The following is a 24,778-nucleotide window of genomic DNA, read 5'->3' on the forward strand; positions in this document are numbered from 1 at the left end:
AAATATCAAGTGCAGAATTAAAGGTGTATTTCTATAAATGTATGAATGTATCAATTCATTTCTAAGAATGTATTTCTATGAGAGGGGATAACATGGTAGACCTTGTTTACACAAACATTCAGCATGCATACAAGGCTGCACACGTCCCCCACCTCGGACAATCAGACCACATCTCCATACTGAGCCTACAGGCCCATCAACAAGCAGATCAGACCAGCACTGAGAGAGGTGAGAACGTGGCCACAGGGGGCCACATCTGCCCTTCAGGACTGTTTCAACTGCACAGACTGGGATATGTTCAGAGAAGCTGCCACCTACGAACACAAACTGGACTCAACCTCAGTTACCAGCTACACCAGCAAGTGCATTGAGGATGTCACTGTCTCCAAGACTGTCTTCATCCGTGCAAACCACTGCATTGAGGATGTCACTGTCTCCAAGACTGTCTTCATCCGTGCAAACCACTGCATTGAGGATGTCACTGTCTCCAAGACTGTCTTCATCCGTGCAAACCACTGCATTGAGGATGTCACTGTCTCCAAGACTGTCTTCATCCGTGCAAACCACAAACCCTGGTTCTCTGCAAAGCTACACACACTCAGGGAGGCTTGTCTCGGACCATCAAAGAGGCAAAGCGGGTGCATGCAGAGAGGATCATCACACTTCACAAGTTCAAAGGACACATGGCGCATGTGGCAGGGCATTCAGACCATCACAGGCTACAAGCCAACGCGTGTGGCGTGCGGCAGTGAGTCCTCCGTGCCAGATGAACTGAATGACTTTGCACGTTTTGAGGCAGAGAACATGGAACCAGCAAGGAAGATGACTCCCTCCCCCAAAGATCAGGTACTTCAGCTTTTTACAGCGGATGTCAGGATGACCCTCTGCAGAGTGAACCCGCGAACGGCTGCAGGGCCTGACAACAGCTTGCAGACATCTTCAATGCATCACTGCGCTCAGCCGCGGTACCAGCTTGCCTCAAAACCACCGAAATCATCCCGGTGCCAAAGAAGTTTGCAGATGACACAACAGTAGTAGGTCTCATCACCAATAACGATGAGTCTGCGTACAGAAAGGAGGTAAAACACCTGGTGGACTGGTGAGAAAATAACAACCTATCTCTTAATATTCAGAAGACTAAAGAGATGGTTGTTAACTTCAGGAAGAGTCTGGCGAGCCCACACCCCCACTGCACATCAACGATTCCACTGTCGAAATAGTCCGCAGTGTGAAGGTCCTGGGTGTGCACATGGCAGACGACCTTTCCTGGAACCCGAACACCACCATCGCAGAGAGAGCCCAACAACGTCTTCACTTCATTCGAAAGCTGAAGAAGGCCAGCCTCCCTCCTCCCATCCTCACGTCATTCTACCAGGGGACCATCGAGAGTGTCCTCTGCTGCTACGTCACTGCCTGGTATGGAAACTGCACCGCCGCTGAAAAGACGTCCCTGCAGTGGACAGTGAGGACAGCAGAGAGCGTCATCGGGGTCCCTCTCCCTGCCATCTCCCACCTGTACCAAAAGCACATCATCCGTCGTGCGAACAGCACAGTGAAGGACACTTTCCACCCCTCACATGCACTGTTCTCTCTTCTGCCGTCTGGTAGACGGTTCCGCAGCATCAGAACTGTAACTGCCAGACACTGCAGGAGCTTCTTTCCTCAAGCAGTCAGAGCTCTCAACGCACTGCCACCAAAGGAACGTTAAACCCACAACACAAACATTACAAACTAGACTTTCATACACTGCCAAATTTGCACATGTAATAACTGGCACGTCTTTGTCTTGTCAAAAATATCCTGCCATACTTGAATCTGGTATTTAAAAACTACCTGCACACTTAACTCGAATAACTGCACATGACCACTTTGTACTGTCTCTGTCAAGTTTACTGTACATAGATAGATAGAACTAGTTTCTGTTCTTAAAAATTTACTTAGATTTATTTATGTGAAATTTCTGTTTTAAATTTTTTATCTTTATAGTGTACCATGGGGGACCAGTGTGAAACGACCCTGTATACTGTGTATATTGTTGTATTGACAATAAACCAAATCTTAATCTTAATTTATCATATGATAACTGTCTGTTCCTTTATTAGCAGTGTATTTTCCAAACAGGTTGGCTCAGTAGATAATAATGTTGTTTCACACTTAAAATGCAGAGCTGTCAAATGCCACCAGCACTCAGTACAGGGTTGCCAGCTCTCCCGCATCTGGCCTGATACTCACGCTTTCAGACTCTCACACTCACACAAGAAGTCTTACTGCAAATCTATATTATTCCATTATAAACATAAAACTGGCTGCATCAAAACCATTGGGGTAGTTTGCAAATTCAACAGACTATCTACAAGGTAATAAAACTGCTACATACATGTGAATTCGTGTGCATGTGTGTGCAGACATGTTTAGAATTAAAAATCTCACTCCAGGAAGCTGATCGAAGTTTGCAACCCTGCATCCATCCATTTTCCAAACCTGCTTATCCAGCACCGGACACAAGACACCCTAAATGGGATCCCAGTCCATCACAAACCATCCCACGTACGTTTCTTTACATTCTTTCCAATTATTCTCATAAAAATTATCAAAATCCCAAAAACTGATCTCTCAATAATTGATTTTTACGTACGAATGTGAGAACGTAAAATTTCAAAGAAACAAAAGAGTATACGGGTCTAAACATGGATTAGATACAGTTCAGTCACAGTTCATAGTTCTCTGCCAGATGAGCTTTGATGTGGTCAAAAAACCGTATCCCTCCGCCATCTGCTAAGACTCCTCACTTCTTTGTTCTGACTACTAGAACAGTATCCCTACTCCCTTCTGGTATATCTAGGTCTTCATAATTAATTGCCAAAACATAACATACACTCACCTAAAGGATTATTAGGAACACCATACTAATACGGTGTTTGACCCCCTTTCGCCTTCAGAACTGCCTTAATTCTACGTGGCATTGATTCAACAAGGTGCTGAAAGCATTCTTTAGAAATGTTGGCCCATATTGATAGGATAGCATCTTGCAGTTGATGGAGATTTGTGGGATGCACATCCAGGGCACGAAGCTCCCGTTCCACCACATCCCAAAGATGCTCTATTGGGTTGAGATCTGGTGACTGTGGGGGCCATTTTAGTACAGTGAACTCATTGTCATGTTCAAGAAACCAATTTGAAATGATTCGAGCTTTGTGACATGGTGCATTATCCTGCTGGAAGTAGCCATCAGAGGATGGGTACATGGTGGTCATAAAGGGATGGACATGGTCAGAAACAATGCTCAGGTAGGCCGTGGCATTTAAACGATGCCCTATTGGCACTAAGGGGCCTAAAGTGTGCCAAGAAAACATCCCCCACACCATTACACCACCACCACCAGCCTGCACAGTGGTAACAAGGCATGATGGATCCATGTTCTCATTCTGTTTACGCCAAATTCTGACTCTACCATTTGAATGTCTCAACAGAAATCGAGACTCATCAGACCAGGCAACATTTTTACAGTCTTCAACTGTCCAATTTTGGTGAGCTTGTGCAGATTGTAGCCTCTTTTTCCTATTTGTAGTGGAGATGAGTGGTACCCGGTGGGGTCTTCTGCTGTTGTAGCCCATCCGCCTTAAGGTTGTGCGTGTTGTGGCTTCACAAATGCTTTGCTGCATACCTCGGTTGTAACGAGTGGTTATTTCAGTCAAAGTTGCTCTTCTATAAGCTTGAATCAGTCGGCCCATTCTCCTCTGACCTCTAGCATCAACAAGGCATTTTCGCCCACAGGACTGCTGCATACTGGATGTTTTTCCCTTTGCACACCATTCTTTGTAAACCCTAGAAATGGTTGTGCGTGAAAATCCCAGTAATTGAGCAGATTGTGAAATACTCAGACCGGCCCGTCTGGCACCAACAACCATGCCACACTCAAAATTGCTTAAATCACCTTTCTTTCCCATTCTGACATTCAGTTTGGAGTTCAGGAGATTGTCTTGACCAGGACCACACCTCTAAATGCATTGAAGCAACTGCCATGTGATTGGTTGATTAGATAATTGCATTAATGAGAAATTGAACAGGTGTTCCTAATAATCCTTTAGGTGAGTGTATTTGGAAAGCATTAACTTAAGTAGAAAAACATTTATCAGTGTATAAAATTCCCATATAACAAAATTTATTTGACAACAATAATGGTTACAACACATACATAAAGTCATAAAGGCAGTCAAATGCAGCGTGTTATTAAATGATCCATTTCAAAACGAATGGCAATCAGAAACGAGCATCCCGTTTAAGGATGACTGAAGGCGAGTACATCTGTCCAGTAGGCAGAATCCAGGTCAGGATGGCCGCTGGCAGAATGTTTGAACCTGAGTGTTTGGACCGAAAGCTGCCGGTCGTTATTCTCCCCCTGCTGGACAGTGCTGTGACTGACCGGAAACGCTCTTGAAAGGGGACGTCAGTCATCTCCTCCGTCGCAGGTTGGCTTCAGCTGCAAGAACAGAGCTCAGCATACCAGACGTATTCTTTAGGAGTCATAGGCTGTGTGTGTGTGTGTGTGGGTTTGAATAGATCACATTTGGGGACCAAAATGTCCCCAAAGTATGGTAAAACCTGAAACTTCCCTACTTTTGGGGACATTTTTCAGGTCCTCATTTGGATAACCTCAATTTCATGAAAATCTGTGAATGCAATCAAAAAAGTAAAAATGTTTTTCTTGTATTTTGTTTGTTTACTTATGGTTAAGGTTAGCGATGGGTAGAGGTTAAGGCTGTCGTGATTGAGATTAGGGTTTTTCCCAAAGAAATGAATGGAAGGTCCCCATTTAGTTAGGCATGCCAACATGTATGTGTGTATGTGTGTGTATGTGTGTGTGTGTGTGGGGGTTTGCATAGATCACATTTGAGGACCAAATTGTCCCCAAAGTGTAGTAAAACCTGAAATTTCCCTACTTTTGGGAACATCTTTTGAGGTCCCCATCTGGATAACCTCAGTTTTATTAAAATCTGTGAAAGCAATCAAAAAAGTAAAAATGCCAAAAGTCTTGTATTTTGGTTGGTTACTTATGGTTAAAGATAGGGATGGGTAGAGGTTAAGGCTGTCGTGATTGGGATTAGGGTTTTTCCCATATAAATGAATGGACGGTCCCCACTTAGATAGGAAGACCAACTTATGGCGCTTTTAAGGCGCTTTTCCTCTGCACCAGGTACTGTACTTTTGGTACATCAAGGTGTTGATTTTCCACTGCCATAAAAACTGGTACCAGCGCTGAATGACATCACAACGTGAGATGGGGTATTTTGTACTGAATTTTAAAAATGGCTGTAGTATATTATAGGGCTGGGCAATGTGGGATATTAAACCCAAACATCACGTGTTACGCACATGCAATTCTTACATCATAAGTTCCGCGATCGTCAGCTGGGATGACATCTGGCTTCTTCATACTGTCCGGTCCAATTCACAAACATTCTAGCATATGTTTAAAAAAATCAGTTTAAAGTTTACTGCCACTGCTTTCACATGAGCTCTGTGTGAGCCAATCATAATCATTTTCATCCTCCCTAAATGATTCCTAGATGGCTTTGTGAGAAATGCATTTATTTTGAAATCCTTTTTTGTTTTATAAATATCCCAATATTTGTTGCAACAAAATCACATTGAGATATTTATTTTTTCCCCAATATCATGCAGCCATAGTATATTATAGCAAATACTTTTTTTAATTTCTTGTCATGCCATCTACATATCATTAAAGCTTGAGTCCACACATCCATTATTACTACTGTTTGTTTACTTATCAGTTTTCTTTGAGTTCGTAACTACGCTTTTTCCGTATAGCAGATGTATTTTGTGATTGCAAGGAAGGTTATTTGCATGACTAATCAACAATAAACACATTTCCAAGTCCCACCCCAGAGTACTGAAAGAGTATTCCCTTCTGCTTTGGTACTTTTGGTACTGGTACTCGTCCAGAAATCAATGGAAAAGAGAAAGTATCAAATTTTTAGTAACAAAAGTACGGTACCTTGTGCAGTAGAAAAGCAACCTTACACTCGATTATTTAGGCGACACTTTATCCAAGCAATGTACAGTTGAGAAAACAAGGTTAAGTCAGTCCCTGCAGCATTTGAGCTTAAGGGCTTTGCTCAAAGGGCCAACAGTGAAATACCTCTGGTGACCGTGTAACAATGCATTATCTAATAACTTGACAATGTAACAAACTGAATGATGATGATGATAATAATAGGCTAATATTTCAGTATAAAATTATAATGTAGTCTATAAATTTGTAACATGTGATAGAGTTAATACATAATGCGGCACTATTACATAATGCGTTGTTACAGACCCTGAGATTTGAACCAGCAACCATCTGATCACAGGCACAGAGCCCTAACCTACAGAGCCACACACCAGCCTGAGAGGGGTTCTTACTCGCGTAATCCTGCGGCAGCATGGGCTTGGAGATGATGACCTTCAGCGCCTCTAGCCACTCGCCCTGCTCCCGCTCCCGCTCGCACATGAACACGAACTGCCGGTCCGGCGTTTCCATGGTCACCCCAAACTTCCACCGGTTCCCCCGGGTTCCCCTGGGTGCTATTTTTGCTGCTGAGTAACCAAGGGTCTCGGGGCCTATGAACACAGCCCCCAGCTCCACTGCATCCTTCATGACACAGAGACATACCCCAGAATAACGTTAAGACCATTTTTAATCTTTCAGTTGAACTTTCAGTTTGCGAGAACTACAATTGCCACAAGTAGCAACTTTGTGGATCTTTTCAAGAAACCCAAAGTACTTTAAAACAGTGTTTGCCAACCCGGTCCTTGGGGATTCCCAGACAGTCCATATTTTCGCTCCCTCCCAACTCCCTACCGGCAGGAAACTGGGAAGGAGCAAAAATGTGGAATGGCTGGAGGTCCCCCAGGACCGGATTGGGAAACACTGCTGTACCGGAATTAAAACATGGAAACAGAACCTGATTGAGGTAAAAATTTACATCTAAAGCATTAATCTTCATCTAAGCAAAATCTTTAATCAATGTCTTTGATCTCACCAGCTTTGTTTTAAAATAGAGCAGCTTTCTCTCCTGTCCATCCAGGATGAACCACCGTTTCCTGAAGGTTTCTCGTTGCTGCCCAAGAAAGCAGGTGAAACATTTGAAGTTTGCCCTCAAACACATGCTGTCACCAGAGCTCTCCATTAAGTAAACCACTAATTATATCAGAAGCTACCAGCCGTGAAGCCGAGAGCAGGTACCACGGTTTCAAGCACATGGTCATACAAGGACGCCATTAAGATGACGTGCTGAGGGCCGCTTACCATGGGACCCGTCTTTTCCATGTATCCTTCTTTCAAGTAATTCCTAGTTATCCTGGGACTTAACTGAGGAATTAGGGCGAAGAAACGGAAGAAATCGATAAGGAAAAAAGTGCAGGGATCAAGAGCAAACGCATAACAGATAGAGACAGAACTGCTCATTATACTGAAGTGTATTTCTACTCTCAAAATTCCGTGAACTGCTCATTATACTGAAGTGTATTTCTGCTTGATTAAGGCAGCATTGAAAAGTTTTTTTAAAAAAAGAACGTCATGCTTGCACTCCGAGATCCATGCTAGGACAGGAAGTCTATATAGAGAATTATTTTTAAAGAGAAAAGTCTGTGACACCACAGGAGTTTTCACATTAGCGCGCAGCTATTTTTGCATTGCCGATATCATATATAAAACACTCTTAGTGAATCTACGATTTTAGCCGATAGGCTCTGGCCCTGGGCTCTTGACGTCACTCTAGAAGACCAGGAATCGTCTCTCACCTCACTGTCGTTGGCCATGGGGAATGCTGTCTTCAGGTAGGCAAATCGGGCAGCTCGAATGGCATTAAACCAATTTACGATCTCCTATAGGAAAGAAGCATTTATCTGGTACGCTTTCCATCTCAAGTGTCATACTTCTGAAGATGACTGAAAACAGAACCCATCCATGTTGACAGGACAGCATAGACATACCCATTCCACAACAACTTAAGTGTATTTCTTACCTAGTCCCCTTGCATCGGGACACCAAACATGGGAAACACTTCTACTACAAATCCGTAATTAGAGGAGTCTCTGTACATTTCCGCTCACCTGGCCGCTGTCGTGGTACACAAACAGGTTTTGAGACCGCTGCGCATCCTGGAACATGATCTGGAGTCCGTTCTGGTGTCCGATCTTCTCAGGTTGAAAGGTAGCATTCAGGCTTTTAATTGAAATTATTGCCCTGGGTAGCTAATGGAGAGAATCAGCTGGAAAAGCAGTTCTGCATCTCCATGCGCACACATCTGGCTGGAGTGATACTCACATCATCTTTGGTGTAGTACTTCAGGGTAAAGTCAGAGTCAGAAAGTGTGAACTTTCTTTTCAAGAACTGTCCATTGTCCTTGGCTTTCTTCCACAGTCTGCCTTCATAGAACCCTACAGCAACATAGATCAGTGGAAGATGAGTCTGTTTTAATGATATATGAAGAACCTGGTCTCATTAACTCGTTCAGGCAAAGAAGAGAGTATGGAGATACAAACCAGGTATTAGAAACTCCAGTTTTTAAGACCTATAAACAGATGATTTTAAATTCTGACAATTAGAAAGTAAGATAAAAACACTATGAGAGCCTGTATTCCTCCATGTTCCTTTGATAAGGTCTTGAATTGAAGATTCGGCAAAGTGTTCCAGAGGAGAGACAAACCACAGCGCCTGAGGCCGAAGGAGCCCCCCAGCTTACCTGAGGAGTAGATTTCTTGGCGGTGGCGGTTGTCCCCGGTGAATTCCTGCCTCTCGTACTTGGCTTTTATCCACTGATCCCTCAAAACGCTGGAATGAATTGAAAGACAGCGACTTAGCCTTTTCGTTTCCACCTTCCCTAAGTGGCACATCTGACAGTACATTCACTGCTTCACAACACCGGGTTTATGTTTGCTTGACTGTGGAAGCACCACCCTGAACGAGAGCACGTCAGCCGACGCCAACGATGCACAGAAAATACCTGCTATGTGTCCTTTGCTTGCTCATCAATGACAGTTTCTGTCGAGCTACACAAAAGCTAAATTTAAAATTATGCAGTCATGCTTCCTTCCTCTGAATTTGCAAAAATGCTGGATAATCGTTTTGCAGCTTCTCCAAACAAATCTGCCAATATATACTATAAATTCAATTCAATTCAATTTTATTTATATAGCACTTTTAACAACAGTCATTGTCACAAAGCACTTTACATTTAACCGGCCCGAACCCCCACCAAGCACTGAGGCAGGAAGAAACCTTGAGAGGAACCTAGACTCAGAAGGGGACCCCATCCTCCTCTGGGCGACCGGGGAACATGAAATTGTATTGACATTGACATTAATTCCAGTCCATATAATCCCAGTTGGTTTCATGTAATTATCTCCAAGGAGTCCAGGTGAGGGTTCAGACGGTGTAATTTCAGCTGGGGATCACTGGGCTCTTTATCAGCAACATACTAATCCTGAGTAAGGCCTCCCTTTGCAATCAAGATGCTGGAAACATTCCTTTGAGATTCTGGTCCATGATGTCATGATTGCATCACGCAATTTCTGCAAATTTGTCAGCTGCACATCCATAATATAGGATACAGATCCAGTGACTGGGAAGGCCACCAAAGTCAAGCTGGGCAATATAATAATAATAAATAATAATAATAATAACAGCAACAACAACACTTCATCAACCTCCGTGGGGAAATTCCCTTTTCGCCTACCCCATCTTGCTCTCCATCACACAGACACACATGTAGGTGAGAGTAGGCTTGACAGCGAAGGGCAGCCACCGGCAGTGGTGCCCACGGAGCCGGGGGTTAGGGGCCGGGCTCCAAGGCCCACAGATGTGACTATTGTGCTGAGTCGGGGCTCAAACCGGCGACCTTCTGATCACAGGCCCACAGGCTTAACCACCCTCAACACTTATTTTTCACTAGGTTTATCCACGATATCTTCTTTTTTAAAAGATTCCCAGTGTCTGATGGGCTTTCTTCACTGACACCGAAGTTTCCTCCGAGCATCAAGAGTCATAGTCACAGAGTCACCTGAACTTTCCACCTCTGCTGAATAAGTTTAACTCTACATAAAAGGGTTGCTGGCAAGCCCTTGGATGACACACCAAACCTAAACATGTATCTGCATAAAATGGATAAAACCACAAGTACATTTTCTGCTTGATCTCCGTTACTCAAAATGTGTTACTTCGGAAAATAATTAACATACAAAACACACAGGTATCTTCATTAGGCAAAGAAATACACATCCAGTACATTCATTTCTGCTTCAATCGGAGCGGGACAGGATGCAAAAGAGAACGAGATTGCCAAAAACGACCCCTGTTTGAAACGGTGCTCTTAGGTGGTACCTACGCACTGTCTTTCTGCTGAGGACGGTAGTAGAACGGTGGCACATCTCTCTCATAGAATATCTTGGCCGCCTCGTTCCCATTGGTCTTCATGAACTACAAACACGTAGAAATCAACACCAGTGCCGTTTAATGCCTTCATTGGATATGCACATCCTAACAAAACGTGTCTCATCTGGGAGCTTTCGGCGCAGGACATTTACTTAATTTTGCACGTTGTGCAGCGGCGCATATCGAAGAGCTTGCAGGAAGCGAATTCTGGGGTTAAACAAACTTCCACCCAAACAGAGGATGTTAAAAATAAAACAAAAGCACAGAGAGAAATAGCACTAAACTGCAGGGTGTCGACAAAACAGTTTTAAACATGTGCTCAGGATCACACAAACCACACGCAGCAGGTGGAAACTGCGTCCAAATAGCGGCACCCACACAGCACGACGTGACCTGCGTGCAGCATAATGTACCTTCACCATTTCATCATCCCAGAAATCCAGTCGAATGGACTTGACGCGGTTCATGCTGGTCAGGCTTCGGTGGAAGCCAGAACAGTCCAGACACACAAAGACGCCCAGACTACAAGATGCCCAGTCTGGATCTTTTGTGAACAGGAAAATAATATTTAGCACCAGGAATGTAAAATGTGCTTCACAGGCTAAGCAGAATGTACAAAATATCCCCTGAACAGTCCAAACTGTGTAACTATAGCCTTTTTAACATTAAACAATGGGTATAATTTGTCTCACTGTCACATCGTTCGATTTGTCTTAGCGTCTCTTTAATGAACATCTTATTAGCATAAGACCCCGTACGGCCATAATACCCAGTAACTCAGAACCGTGGCTGATCCATCAGCCAGTCAGATTCTGAAGCACTGACTTGTTCTTGCCAGTGAAACTGTTCACTGAATTTTGAGTTATGAGTGCATCAATGAACAGGAAAAAATAGAAAACCAACTGAAATATTGAGAAACAGCACTTTATGGAAAATGTTGTAGCCTGTATTTCTGATACAGAGGCAGGTAAATATAACCAACCCATTTTTTTTTTTTAAATCAAAACTGTCCTGTGTTACCTGAACACACCTTCTGGACGTGAGTATTTAAAATAGCAGCAATGATAACGGTAATCATCTATTAAATAAAAAAACAAGCACACAATTTATTACAAATAAACTGCCATTCTTTGGGTGGTCAGTTTCCCTGCGCCCTCATATCGTCGTAAGCACTGTACTCACCTGGGGCTCCGCAGTCGGCACATGTGTTGTTACCAGGCAGTTGGACCAAATCCATAAGAATTTTCTTGTTTCGGTCTTGAATTGACATACTTCGTGTTGTTAACAAATTTTAAATACAGGTTCCGAAGCATTTAAAAAGATCCGATCAGCGCCTGTTTTATCTACATGCCAACAGTCAGATCAGTTCCTGTCGCTGGATTCTTACTTCTCCCAGTGACCCTGACAAACTGGGCGTGCGATGGCTGCTGTGCTGGGAGTTTCTTGCGAAGGGGTGCTATAATGAACCTTCGTTTCAGTTCGTTAGGCGATTTTGCAAGAGAGGGAAACGAGAAAGTAACTTAGCCTGCAGTAAGCTGCTCCGGCCACTGAACCGGCCGCTGACTTCGGGCACTTTGCTCGCAGTCAGAAAATCCATAACGACATAAAACAGCACAGACTGACAATCTTCTTTTCAAATAAGTAAAACCGCTGATTTATTGTTTTAATTCGGAGGACACGTATCACGGCTGCTCCGTATAGACATTTAAAATCGTTTATCCCCCGTAGATTACTACCGGTTAGTCGCACTAACCTGAATTCACCGTTGCTGATGACTGAGACCTGGTGCCACCTGCACGGTAGCTGAGGTGCATGTATTGTTTCCTATTCTTTTTTGTGAGAACACGGCGTGTAACATGCACAACTGCAGTAACTATCGCAAGATGTTTGCGCAAATGCTTGAGAGCGATTGAATGAAACCGCATCCCGCAAACTCTTGCATATTATTCTATTTTAGATTGCATTTGTCAGAGGCTTCTAGAGGGCGAGGCACCTGCAATATATACAACTGAAGCGTCGCCGTGGCCAAACTTAACAGTGGGTCCTCGCTTAAAATAAAGCAACAAGTCTAACCGCATCTCTCTCCTCCCCCAACTTTTACACACTAGATATATATGTAGTACTTCTACCGTCATTTAGCATACTGCAAAGCAATGCATAGTTGCTCAGTCTGCCATATTACATCATTCACAGCTATCTGCCCTAACTGCAAGATTAGCACAACCTAAAAAATACTTAGGTCAGGGTAGACAAATATGGGCTGCAGGACCCACACACAGGCAAATTTATTTTGATGAAATGTAGTAACAATTAACAATTGCCGTATTTTAGTGTAATGACTGGCCAACAGACTATCGCCCAAACCGAGGCGGCCCCGCGCGCGGTATGAATCGTAAGCATCACCGAAGCTCCTTTCGGATGCATCCCGAGAAAATTTCATCATTAAATTGTATTAAAAAAAAAAAAAAAAAAACCCACTGGTGCTTACCTGAACTTGGCCGCTAGAGGCCACTGGTACCTGATTACTGACGGTTACATATCCCCCAGCATTCTTCTCTCCTCCAGGTAGCCAAAATTGAATTTTGACAAAATACTAAGCGGAGATTTAAGTATCAAAAGCTAGAACCAACGTGTGTCCCTGGGTAAACATTATTCATTATCATTGCTCTCATAGAAAACAAACTCCAATCGCTGATGTCTGTAAAAAACGAAAAAAAAATATTTTATTTTAAATAGAAAAACATTTTCTATGACTCTTATCACAAAATTCACAAGTTTTAACAAGCTGGTTGTACAACGTTGGTTCATGAATTCCAGACTTCCGCCCTCTTCTTTCTGTGAGTCGTCACACTGTGTGCAAATAGTCTTTTCCAAAGCAGGAAGAAGCAGTCAGCTTGCTTAACAAAAAAAAATAAAAAATCAGGAGCAAGTTCAGCAAATTTCATATGCCCTACTTTTCCCCAAACCGATCTACCATAGTCTTATATATGTGCACAGCTACAGCAAATTAAAGCGAGTTGTGGACAAAAAAAAGCAACTTCTGTAATTTTATCCATTTGTGATGCAAATCAACAAGAACCAAAAAAATCAGATTAAAATGGGAAATATCCCCCTTTGGTCTGAAAACAAATATGCCTTTTTTAAAACATACTTCATAAATGCATGATTCTGGCAGATGCAGCCTTAAAAAAAAAAAAAAAAAAAAAAGAAAAAAAAAGTCTTCCTCCTGACAATTTCTGTGGTGAGCAGGAATTTCACAATTCCACAATACACATACCATATATACTATACAAGTTCAAATAAAGTCCGGCGGATTAATCTGGAGGATTTCCAAAACGGGGAGCGGCTTCACACTCTCTTCCTCTTCAAACGCGGGACAGAGAGGACAGCAGGTCAGATGTTCGCTGAATGGTGTGGATGTGACGGACCGAAGAGACGCAGGGGGTTAGGGGGACTCAGCGCTCGACACTTTAAAGGCCAAGTCATGCCCCTAACTCAGCAATAGTAGTAAGTACACAAAAACACATAACACATCGCCATGGGACAAAACCAAAAGAAAACTGTAAACATTTGCATGAGTAATACATGTTCCTGCATGCAGCAGAACACTGACCGAGGTTCTGTTTCCTGTTTAGTGTACGCAGTATATATATATATACCCTGTAAATCACAGTGGATAGACCACCATCCTTGCATATAGCTCAGTAACAGGCCCAGTCCTGCATCACAGAGTTTGTCCTCTAGGGCTGCTGTGCTTGGCTGGGCTTTACTGATCCGACATTGCTGAGAAGTTGGAACGCGGGGTTGGCCTGTCGGTGGCCTCCATAAAGGGCTGTTTCAGAACGGCACCAAAGTGAAGAGGAAAGAGTTTTCATGTTTCCAGAATGCATCAGACTACCCATAAAGGGTAATGTCTGAATTTGTTTCGAATCAAAATATATTAATAGTCTTCCCAAAAAAAGGTATATATATAAAACAGGACAAGTGCTAAAATATGATGGACTGTCATGGTTAACATGAGGTCAGACTTTGAGCTGGACACCCCCCCCCACAATGCTCAAGCTCAAGGTGCAGTAATGATGACTGTTGCCATAGCAACAGTTGAAAGGCAGGACCAAAAAAAAAAAAGATGTGTTGGCGTGTTGGTTAGTGTATGGGCACCGAAACCACTAGACTCCTGTTCATTCAGACTCGTCCCACATGCGTCCATCTGAGTGCCTGCTCGGAATGTAGGCTGCACCTCTCCGTCTTTAAGACTCCCGCTGACTCCGGCCAATCCCTCCACATGGCCCACCGCTGCCCATAACAGCCTGGTAGGGCCGCTTAGAGTTTCTGCCGCTTGGCGAGTTTGGAGTCGTCCGCGCCAGGCGAGCGGCCGCCGTTCTCCGCGGGCAGCGCAGCGGCCTCCTCCTCCTTGGAGTCCGGCGGCTCCTCCCCCTCCGCAGGACCCCTGGCCCTCGAGCCACACTCTGGCTGCATCTCCTGCAGCTGCACCATGGCCTTGTCTATGGTCACCACGCTGATCAGGTTGAAGTCGTGCATGCTGACCAGGTGCAGCAGGAAGTTGCGACAGAGGTTCTTCTCCACGATGTAGGAGCCGCACTTCTCCACGAAGAGCAGGCAGGCCTGGTTCATCTGATTGTCGGCTATGAAACTGCAGGGACACGCCAAACAGCACCGTCAGTCGCAGGGTCACGCGACACGGTCTGTACAGGCAACCCACCAAAACCACCAAGAACACATCAAGACTGCCAATTATAAAACACTGAGTTAGTCATTAAACCCTTCTAAGGACTATTTTGGAATATCAAACGGTTTTCTAAAAATAAGTAGCAAATTAGTCACCTACCCATGCTTCATCACGTGTAAATTCCAAAGCTTCATCACCTCCTTCTCACCCTCGTTGACGTCTGTAAACTCATCTATTTGCTGTGGGCGAGGATACGACAACCTTACTTTAAAGAAGCCTCCCCACAATCCCGTGAGACACCTCTGAGGCAGCAGTAGAGGTTACGTTCTCCGGGTAGCCAACACCAGAACGACGCGGCTGACAGATGACGTGAGCCGAGATCATCACCACCATCGACATGGCGAAATGGCACGATCAGGAGCAGGCCTGGCCTGTGCAGGGCCGCCGCAGCGCCAGCAGGGGGCATCTCGGACTCACCGTGATGGTCTTCTCTCGCAGCCACTCGGGGTCACGCTCGTCCTCGCTGTCCACCTCCATCTCCTGGGGCCGAAGAGGCATGCAGCTGTCGCTGTGGAAGTACAGCCGGTTGTGGCCGCTGATGTAGGTGCGCTGCTGTTCCAGCTCTCCGTCCTCCGACTCCAGGAACTCAGACAGGCTGGGCTTAGTGCGTTTTGGCCTTGGGGGGGAGACGGGACCCCACAGATTAGACTCCTATAGTTTACATTCACTATGCTGGGGCATTAACCTAGACAAACCATTTTTCACCAGCCATTCATGCAGAAATAAAGTCAACTCAAGCCAAATCTCTGCTTAAAGGGGCAGTTCACCCGAAAACTGAAAAGAGATGTGAGGTAAAGGTAGCTGATTATGAGAAAGATCTCGGTATGTTGATGCTTCCATGTCTATGTCCGGTCTTAGAAGAATGTCTTATGAGGAGAGGTTAGCTGAGCTGAATTGGTTCAGCCGAGCAAAGGAGACTAAGGGGGGACATGATCCAGGTATGTAAGATTCTTACAGGTCTGGATGCTGTTCAGCCAAATAGTTACTTTAATATTAGTTCAAATACAAGAACTCGTGGCCAGAGGTGGAAATTAGCAGTAGAACATTTTTAACTGGATGTGAGAAAGCACTTCTTTACACAGTGTGTAGTTAGAGTATGGAATAGTCCTCCTGCTAGCCTAACCATCTAGGCTGTTCTGCTTGGAGTTGCCTACTTTTGGAGATACCGACCTTAGAAATGTCGGGCTTCCCTCGATTGGAATGGGACCGACAGCAATCTCTCTTAAATAACTGGGTCATGATTTCTGTTAAGATAATCCACAGACTTTGGTAGAAGAAAATAGTTCCTACATTCAACTGGTCACTACAAACTCCACACGCCAATCGTATCTCTGCGCCGAAGATAGCTCCAGGGTGATCGTATCTTCAGCGCAGTTACACTACAACCCCTCTAAAACATACCTTTTTTCACTTTTCTGTGGACTGCACCTTTAAGGACATAGCTGCCAGCTCCCTAACGCACATCTCTAATGTTGAACTCCACGGACACCACTAGGGGGTGTGGTAGAAAAATTATAAATCAAGGAGGCCCACCTGCACACCAGCACGTGCGTCACCGGCGTTCGCTTGACGGGTCCGTTGCGGCTGAAGGCGAAGCCGGGCTGGCTGTGGATGTCCTGAGGGTTACCCACGTAGGAGCCGTCATAGCACTCGTTTATGGACACGTCTATCCGGGCTCCTTTGGGGTGAGGCTGCGGGGGGGGGGGGGGACAGGGCCATCAGTGACACTCGAATTGGGACAGCGACCTTCCAAACTCTGCCCCCAAGGAGCCAGGTTTAAAGTGGTCAACCACAGACTCGGGGTAGACCGCAGGGATGGGCGATACCACTGATTTTCTTTCCAATCTGATTCAATCCGATACCAAGGTTAGCATTGCCCATACTGATTCTGATACTGAAACTAAGTGCCGGCCAAACCACTGGCTGTCAAAACGGGGGGTGCCGGCAGGTCCACTGTTCCATTCCCCTAGTCACTAGTGTTGGAACCCCTGATAAGTTTTCCCCTTCCTCTCCCTTTATGGGCTGTCCTGCCTGGTGGTAGTTCATGTCCTGCTCCCTATAAAAACATTTAAATGTACAGCCCAGAGATGTGCCCGCCAAGCAAAATTAATGTCACCGCTAATGGATGAAGACTTCACGACACTTGCAGACAATGAGGACAAGATTCCGGAATTTTCACCACAGACCATAACCACACCTCCTGGCATCTGAACTCTCAAAGCCCCTCACCTCAGTAAAATCTGGTTCCTATTGCATTAGATCACCCATCCACACACAGCCCAGATGGACGCCCCCCCAAAGAGGCAGGCACAGCCCTCAGCCAGTCCCCCCAGGCTGAAGCCCCAAAGAGGCTCACTCACCACATAGTTGAAGATGAAGCGGCTGTGAGACAATTTGAGGTGCTTGAGGAGGCTGTAGAGCTTGCGGCAGTTCAACGTGCACCAAGGGCAGTGCAGGTCGTCCCGGGCCTCTGTTTGCTGCCTGGTGTTGTTGTTGTACAGGAACTGAAGAGGGACATTTTAAAAATAAAGAAAAAAGCCAAAGGCACAAGTGAGAAAGACCTACGTAGGAGTCTATTGTGCCACCAACACAAGATGTCATCATCACGCAGAAAACCACAGAGTGGAAAGTCATAACTGAAATAACATTACAGCATGACATTACAAAATAAAAAGAAGTGTAAGATGGTCATACCCGTGGAAAGTTTAACGATGTAAAGTCTGCCGGTTACATGGGATTCAAACACAAGCATCGCAGTCACCAAATGGCAGAGTCACCAAATGGCAGAGTCACCAAATGGCAGAGTCACCAAATGGCAGAGTCACCAAATGGCAGAGTCACCAAATGGCAGAGTCACCAAATGCTCCTCACCTGATAAAAAATGCGAAGCTTCTGTCGAGGTTCAAGTATAATCTGCTCTTTTTTTGTCTGGACATCTGTGCCAACAGAATCTTTAACAGCTGTAAGAAAGCAGAGCGAAAAAGGACTTCAGCAAACCATGTGACCCTCCCTCGATTTCAGACGTCCCACATGCCGATTACCGGCGAGGCCGCTGGAGCACAGGGCTGCAGACGCCGTTCACGGCCGTCTCGTGCCATCGGGAGACCTTAGGGACAAGTGACTAACGCTCAAGCCAAAGAGAGGTTCCAGATGCTAAGATCAGGATCAGACCTCAGGAGGAGCCCTGCTTAGTACTCGAGTGAGTGAGGACAGATGTATAAACGTGTAGTGTAAATGCAAGCTGTTCTGACTGGAGAACGTTTTATTTAATGGAACTCCGCTGTATGCACAGTATAGGACATGGCGTTACTTTAAGCACAGTACCGCGGGATCACCAACCACATCTTTGCGATTATATCAGGAAATGTGACAGATTCTCAAAAAAAACCCAAAAACACACAGCACTCTAAATCCCGTGATTGAGGGGTGCTTTTTGTTCCCTGCGCTCTATCCAGCAGACCACGTTCTATCTCGCCTGAAGCCACTATACTCTGAAGAGCAGTGTGGGGCGGCTGTTGCTCACGCAAGCTGTTATGCGGCCAGTAAAGGTCATTACATCAGAGCTGGCAGGCCAGCTGCTCACGCTGATGCTCACCCACACGAGGCCGGAGCGCAGGCGGATCTGACGCACGCACACCGCACGCGTACACATGGACGCGGCAACCCGCAGCTGACCTGTGACGAGGTTGGCGTTGGGCCACAGCGCTACGCGCGACCACCTCTTTCCCCGGCAGAGGGCGTGTTAAGGAGCCGCCCGCTCCTCCCCTCACCTACTGCCTGAGCAGGTCTGAGCGGGCCGGGCCGGCTCTCTGGAAGCACCGAGTCTGAGTTGCGTGTGGCCAGCGGCTTGGCCACGGGCGCCGTGGAGCGGTCGCTGATGTCGTCCGTCCAGCGCAAGGTGAACTGCAGTGTAGGTCCCTGAGAGAAGGTCTCAAACGGAGGAAGCCACTACACACACACACACACACACACACACAGATTCGCGTATCAGATTATCTGATAACATCAATCAGAATCACAGGCAATGTCCGAGTCCTCAACACAAACACAATGTGGCAGCTTAATATGCTGGCACACGTACCTTCCCATCCTGGATGGTCTCCCACGTTGCCCTCTTCTTGCTGACGGGACAGTCCTCCATCTCCTGCATGGACACCTCATACTCTCCGTCCAGCAGCTGCAGACGTCTACGAACAAGAGTTCACACCAGGAACACAGCTTGTAAACAAACATTATCATTAAGAGGGTAAAGGTTGTATCACAAAATCAATTTACACAGCTCTAAAAAACATTCAACGTTGATCTCAATCTAACAATTGTCCTTTACAGTGATAGATGATTGCTGAGCAAAGGCACAACGGTCACCTGTTCTTGTCAAAGACCGTCATCTGAGCAACAAAAGTGGTTTCCTCATCTACTCTGTGGGAGGAGCTCCTCTTTTTCCTGCATGGAAGCTCTTCGTTGACATCTGGAAATAATTGGGGAGAATGAGGCGTTTTCCCACAATACAGAGAACTATCTTCAAAAAAAAAAGCACAAAAGTACATAGAGAAATTTAAGAAGCCCAAGTTACCATCAGCAAATCACAAAAGCGTGGGAATGGGGCCTTAAATCTTACCAATATTCTCCATCTCGCCATTGGCTAGACCATTCAGCTCCCCCCTTCCAGGCCGCGACACCCGGAACAGCAGGGAGTAGGACTTCACCATGTGGCTGTTGCTGGGCTCAAACTCGTTGCTGGACACCACCAGCGAGGGGTAGTTGCCCAACTTTGATTGGCTGGTGTCGGGGTTCAAAGGCACCTGCTTCTTACCCGTAGGCACTTGCTTGACTGGGCAACTTACATCCTGGGAACATGAATAAGCAACATGTAAGCAAGTCCAGTACATGTGACAAGTGCATAGAACTGAAACCACAGAAGGAAGGTCACTACAACAGGCCTGCAATAGATAAACATCCTTTACCCTGTACATCAGAGGGCCATCATCAGCAAAATCTACAGCGAAGGGCAACACGGGAAAGTTACAACTGAGCAGCTATATTCAGCTTTGGTGTTAAAGACGCAGCTCCTCCCGTTTTCTGCTACAGAACTCCACACACCAAACGTATCAGTGTGCAGAAGCGAGCGCCGCGGGGCTCGTGCTCTTATCTTCTGCGTGATAATACTGGCACATGGAGTTTGGTAGGAGAAAATAGTTCCAACATTAAACTGCTCACTACAAAGTCTGTGGATTATCTTGAGTAACCAGGTCATGATTTCAGGTCAGAGACATCGCTGTTGTATTATTTTGGTATTTTAACCACCAGTGAAAGAATGACATTCACTCCCATTACATTCAAGAGAAGCCAGATTTCTACGCCCGATATCTCCAAAACTAAGCAACTCCCAGCAGAGCAGCCTAAACGGATAGAAGGCACTAAAGTCCTTCTAACACATCTCTCTTTTCAGTTTTGGGGTGAACCGCCCCTTTAATAACAGCAGGCAATAAGACTCACCTTCCGCTTTTTGTGGCAGACTTTGACCAGAAGCACTTCCAGGGAGACAGAGTTTTGCTCGTTTTCCGAGTTCTGCGATGGCTTTTCTGCGGGAGCCGAAGGGGAAGAGGTGTTACGGCACAACAAAGCGAAGGACTCCCGGCGTACAGCTGCCTCCACGCACCACCTAACAAAGCACTGAAACATACCGACTTTATGGAAGAATCCGGTGAAGGTCAGTTGCAGGTGAGATGCAAAGCTGCGGGGGGGATTCACACAGGAGTATTAAAAGAGCGCCAGCAAGACAGTAAAGCCGAAGAGGAAGACGACGCCCGAGCCGCACCTGTGTGACTCCTGCTCTCCTCTCATCTTCTCCACCTTGAATAGCATGTCATCCACTTTGAAAGACTTCCTGAATGCACAGAAACGGCTTCAGTAACCATGGAGTGTGTATGAATGTGGGGGGGGGGGGGGGGTATTTATTAAGCTGGATACTTTCACCAGTATGGCCAGTTTAAGGCTCCCTCCCCAGGAAAGCTATGGATACATGAAGACTGTGGGCTTTGTTCCCAGAAAAGGCTGCTTTTAGGATGTGTCTTGTACCTGCTGACCAAACTGCACACATTGAACCTACTCTGGCCACTTCGTTCGCCTATGAGTTTTTAGCAACACAGCAGGCAGTCGAAGTATTTTCTCAGGAAATCATCTGATTCATGTACCTGATTACACATAACCACACCGTGGAGCAGGTGTCCAAAAGCTCATTCAGAAAGCCAATGCACAAGAGCTATTTATCTGCAGACACATAACCCCCGACTGTGAATCTGACACATGAACTGCCTTTTACAAAGAGACCACCGCCTTCCATTAAGTCAGATTTTTGCTGTTCTGTGAAAATGGTAAGGTGCCGTGACCAGTTCAGCTTCAATCACACATTTTTTTTTTAGCAAAATACCAATGCACTACTCTGTTATATTATTTGAAACGCAGCTAGCTATCAAAAGTCCATTCCCATTCATTTTGCAAGACGACTCAGTACCAATAATAATAATAATAATAATAATAATAATAACAACAACAGTTTCTTTTTACCTTTTGGCGTTCGTTCTAGAGTTCCGGTGGGACATATATGTAAGAGTTCTGTGCAAAAATATAGGCTAGTGGAAAAAGTAATGGAAACGGTTAACGTAAATGACCAAAAATCATGAAAAATACATTAACTGAGCAAACAACGCAGCAAAATCCACACATATCTTTCTAGATATCACTGCTTACCGCAATAAGATTTCTGGTTCGAAGAAATCTGTAGATTTGTGTTGGTTCTGTGAAAAGTAAAGTTAACGGTCACAATACTGCAATTCAGAAGGATCTCATTCTGCTTGAAGTTTAAAATGATCAAATAGTAATGCCTATAGTCAGGTTCGTTGTGTTTTGTGAATCGCTTTTCAAAGGACAAAAAGTTCATCGCAAAAAGCAGAAATTACTGAGATACATAGCAAAACGTATTTTAAAGGTATTTAAATGCCCTTAATAATATGAGTAAACAGACATCGGGGTTTCCAGAAAAAAAATAATCCGGCAACAAGTTTAGTTCACACAATCGGCGACCTGCGTCATTAGATGTCTGACGTCTGACATTCGATCCTTAGGAATTACAGCATCTCAAAATACTCAAATTGATTAAACTACTGGAAATAGTGCAACTAATTCAAATAACGTTGATAATAAAATTATACAACTGTGAATGATACAATTCACCAGACTTCCCTATTCAGCTCATCGCCCAGAAATCTAAAATGCGTGTTTTTTCCCCCCACATAAAATGAGCAACGCACTTCGTTTTTTTTAATTACATACTTCACAAGAACATTAAAACTGACAGCGCGGCTCTGAACGGTAGGAAGCTAAGTGGCTCAATTCTTAAACCATTTCAACAATTTCTCTAGACCTAATACCAAGGCTTTTAGTTCGCCACGCTAAAAATACACTGACAAACACAACCTGATGTAATCTGGATCAAGTTAATCATCGTGTGAAACAATACTGTTACATTGTTTTAGCTATTTATTACTTATTCCCTCCTTACCCATCTAGCAACCTGCTACCAAAAGTTTATGAATGTATAGGATATAAGGCACATGTTACACAAATAAAAGGAAACAATATATAAAGGCAAACTCACTTTCAAAGGCCTGTAAGAAGAGCTCGTGGTCGGCTTGAATCAGTTCCATCTTGGGCTTCTTTACTGCGGACATCACAACAGCGGAGGACGAATACACGCCGCCGTTGGCTTTCCCACCAGCACCACAACCCACACCGGTACCCGAACCGGAACCGTGCTTCTGAGGAGCCATGCGACAAACCACAATAGGCTGCAACTGTATCTCAAAATGAAATGTAACGCACACGTCCTTTTCCAGAGCAAAGGACACGGATATCTACCTAACCGCTTTTCTTAGTCCCCAAAACATTAACCAGGCAACTCGACGGCTATCTAAACAGCTAGCTGGAAAAGAACATCCGACTTTTAGATGAGCATATAAAACAGAGCCAACTGGCTATAGCTAAACGGGCTTCAGATACGACTGACTTCCTCGCTGGTTTATATAAGAAAATGTATGAAAAGGAAACGCATCTACTCTCCGTTTCGAAGCAAAAAAAAAAAACTAACTAGCTACACGAGTCCCGTAGCTAGCTAGCTAGGTAGCTATACTGATGGCTGTGTAGCTAGTGCCTGGGGAAAAGCCATGAAAGAATCATTACATGCGGTTTTAAATGATGAAATTCAGGTACTGTTTCTAGGGATTCTTCAAAATATTTAAATCTCTGAGACTTTTTTCTTGACATTTAAAAGAAATATAATATCTAGATATTTATCAAGATTAAAATAAATATATTGAAATCACTGTTTCCCCCGAATACAGACAAAACTCCCGTTTAACTCTCCTCGCTAGCGAGTTACAATCGAACATGATTTGCACGAAAACACCGGCCCATCTGTAGAATGCAATCGAATAGCAGTCGCTGGTTTGAACTGCTGAGCACCGCCATTGGTCTAATGCAGCGTCAATCAAATTAGAGCCGTAAACGCCATGTTTGGTAGAGAACAAAATTTGCCGCTCGCGCTCCTTTCGCCTTTGAAACTATTTTGCGGGAAATCGCAATGTACTGATGCCAAGACGAATTATGGGCTATGTAGTTCCTAAACTCCGATTTGTTGGGGGGCGGGGGGTTATTGGGGTGCAGTTTATTAAATCAGTTGTGTTTTCGTCAGGTAAAAAGAACGTTTTCATAATAAAAACGTGTTACATTTAATAGCCTGTGACAAAACGAAACAAAAAAATAAAAGTCCAACATGTTTGACTATGTTTCGATAAAACGTAAAATTAATATAAAAATATTTTATTTATTTTATAAAGCTGCTTTGTAAAGAAAATTCTATATATTAGCTATATATTTTTATACATCCGAGTATGCAAAAATGCTTCCATTCATCCATCTTTCAACCAATTATTCAGTATAGTTGAAAAACTATTACAATACTATTATATGTAATTTGACTTTTTCTCTTGAGGATTAAAATGATTAGGCTATATAAGCCTAGCGTATTTTAAAGAATTTCAGGCTTAGGCCTACCCCCTCCAGTAATATTTTAATTTAAAAGCGTGCAGCATGAAGATGCACCTTTACAAGCCTCTATATAAGAATATATACGAAATGGAAAAGTGTGGAATTGTTGATTTTGAAATTAGACTGAGAACCGAGTGGGAGATCGAAAGCGCCTCAGGCGACACGTTCCATTCCGGAGTCCGCATCCGGACATCAGTTCGGAGATTGTAAAAGGAAGCGAAACCAAAGAATAACAATCGACTAAAAATACTTTAAATAAAGCGAGCTGTCAGAACTTCACTGTTGAATACTTGGTGCTACATCGTAAAAAGGCAGCATATAACCACATATATAGTGACATTCATAGCGCTATGACTTTATAAATTTAAAAGATGTTGAAACATTATAAGTAATAATTAATAATTTATTATGGGTATGGGCTATAGGCCTATATGCTTGCGTGAATGCAAAACAGACTGCTATGCGCTCTTTTTCTCCAATAGGTT

The 24,778-nt window shown here is 44.4% G+C and overlaps 2 protein-coding genes across 3 annotated transcripts; both read right to left on the bottom strand.

Annotated features, from left to right (window-relative positions):
- Positions 1 to 29: 29 nt before the first annotated feature.
- Positions 30 to 12,895, bottom strand: adap2 (ArfGAP with dual PH domains 2). Of its 2 annotated transcripts, none has more exons than XM_023829898.2 (11): positions 11,621 to 12,895; positions 10,852 to 10,982; positions 10,392 to 10,483; positions 8,751 to 8,839; positions 8,333 to 8,445; positions 8,119 to 8,259; positions 7,807 to 7,890; positions 7,313 to 7,375; positions 7,047 to 7,124; positions 6,427 to 6,655; positions 30 to 1,450 (listed from the first exon to the last, which is right to left on the bottom strand). In XM_023829898.2, the coding sequence occupies exons 1-11, from the start codon at positions 11,706 to 11,708 to the stop codon at positions 1,407 to 1,409; spliced, it is 1,152 nt and encodes a 383-aa protein (XP_023685666.1). In that variant the 5' UTR covers positions 11,709 to 12,895; the 3' UTR covers positions 30 to 1,406. The 2 variants fall into 2 exon arrangements, with proteins under 2 accessions (XP_023685666.1, XP_072560909.1); XM_072704808.1 differs by lacking the exon at positions 30 to 1,450 and adding an exon at positions 4,141 to 4,480 and having other exon boundaries at positions 11,621 to 12,892.
- Positions 12,896 to 13,135: 240 nt separating this feature from the next.
- Positions 13,136 to 23,702, bottom strand: LOC111853208 (polycomb protein suz12-A-like). The gene is made up of 16 exons (XM_023829896.2): positions 22,846 to 23,702; positions 21,939 to 21,985; positions 21,756 to 21,820; positions 21,007 to 21,075; positions 20,873 to 20,922; positions 20,685 to 20,770; positions 19,807 to 20,035; positions 19,554 to 19,656; positions 19,270 to 19,375; positions 18,959 to 19,136; positions 18,060 to 18,148; positions 17,549 to 17,692; positions 16,722 to 16,879; positions 15,606 to 15,804; positions 15,288 to 15,367; positions 13,136 to 15,092 (listed from the first exon to the last, which is right to left on the bottom strand). The coding sequence occupies exons 1-16, from the start codon at positions 23,015 to 23,017 to the stop codon at positions 14,762 to 14,764; spliced, it is 2,106 nt and encodes a 701-aa protein (XP_023685664.1). The 5' UTR covers positions 23,018 to 23,702; the 3' UTR covers positions 13,136 to 14,761.
- Between the last annotated feature and the right edge of the window lie 1,076 nt (positions 23,703 to 24,778).

Source organism: Paramormyrops kingsleyae, chromosome 22, assembly GCF_048594095.1.
Source record: "Paramormyrops kingsleyae isolate MSU_618 chromosome 22, PKINGS_0.4, whole genome shotgun sequence".
In the NCBI taxonomy this organism is placed as follows: Eukaryota; Metazoa; Chordata; class Actinopteri; order Osteoglossiformes; family Mormyridae; genus Paramormyrops; species Paramormyrops kingsleyae.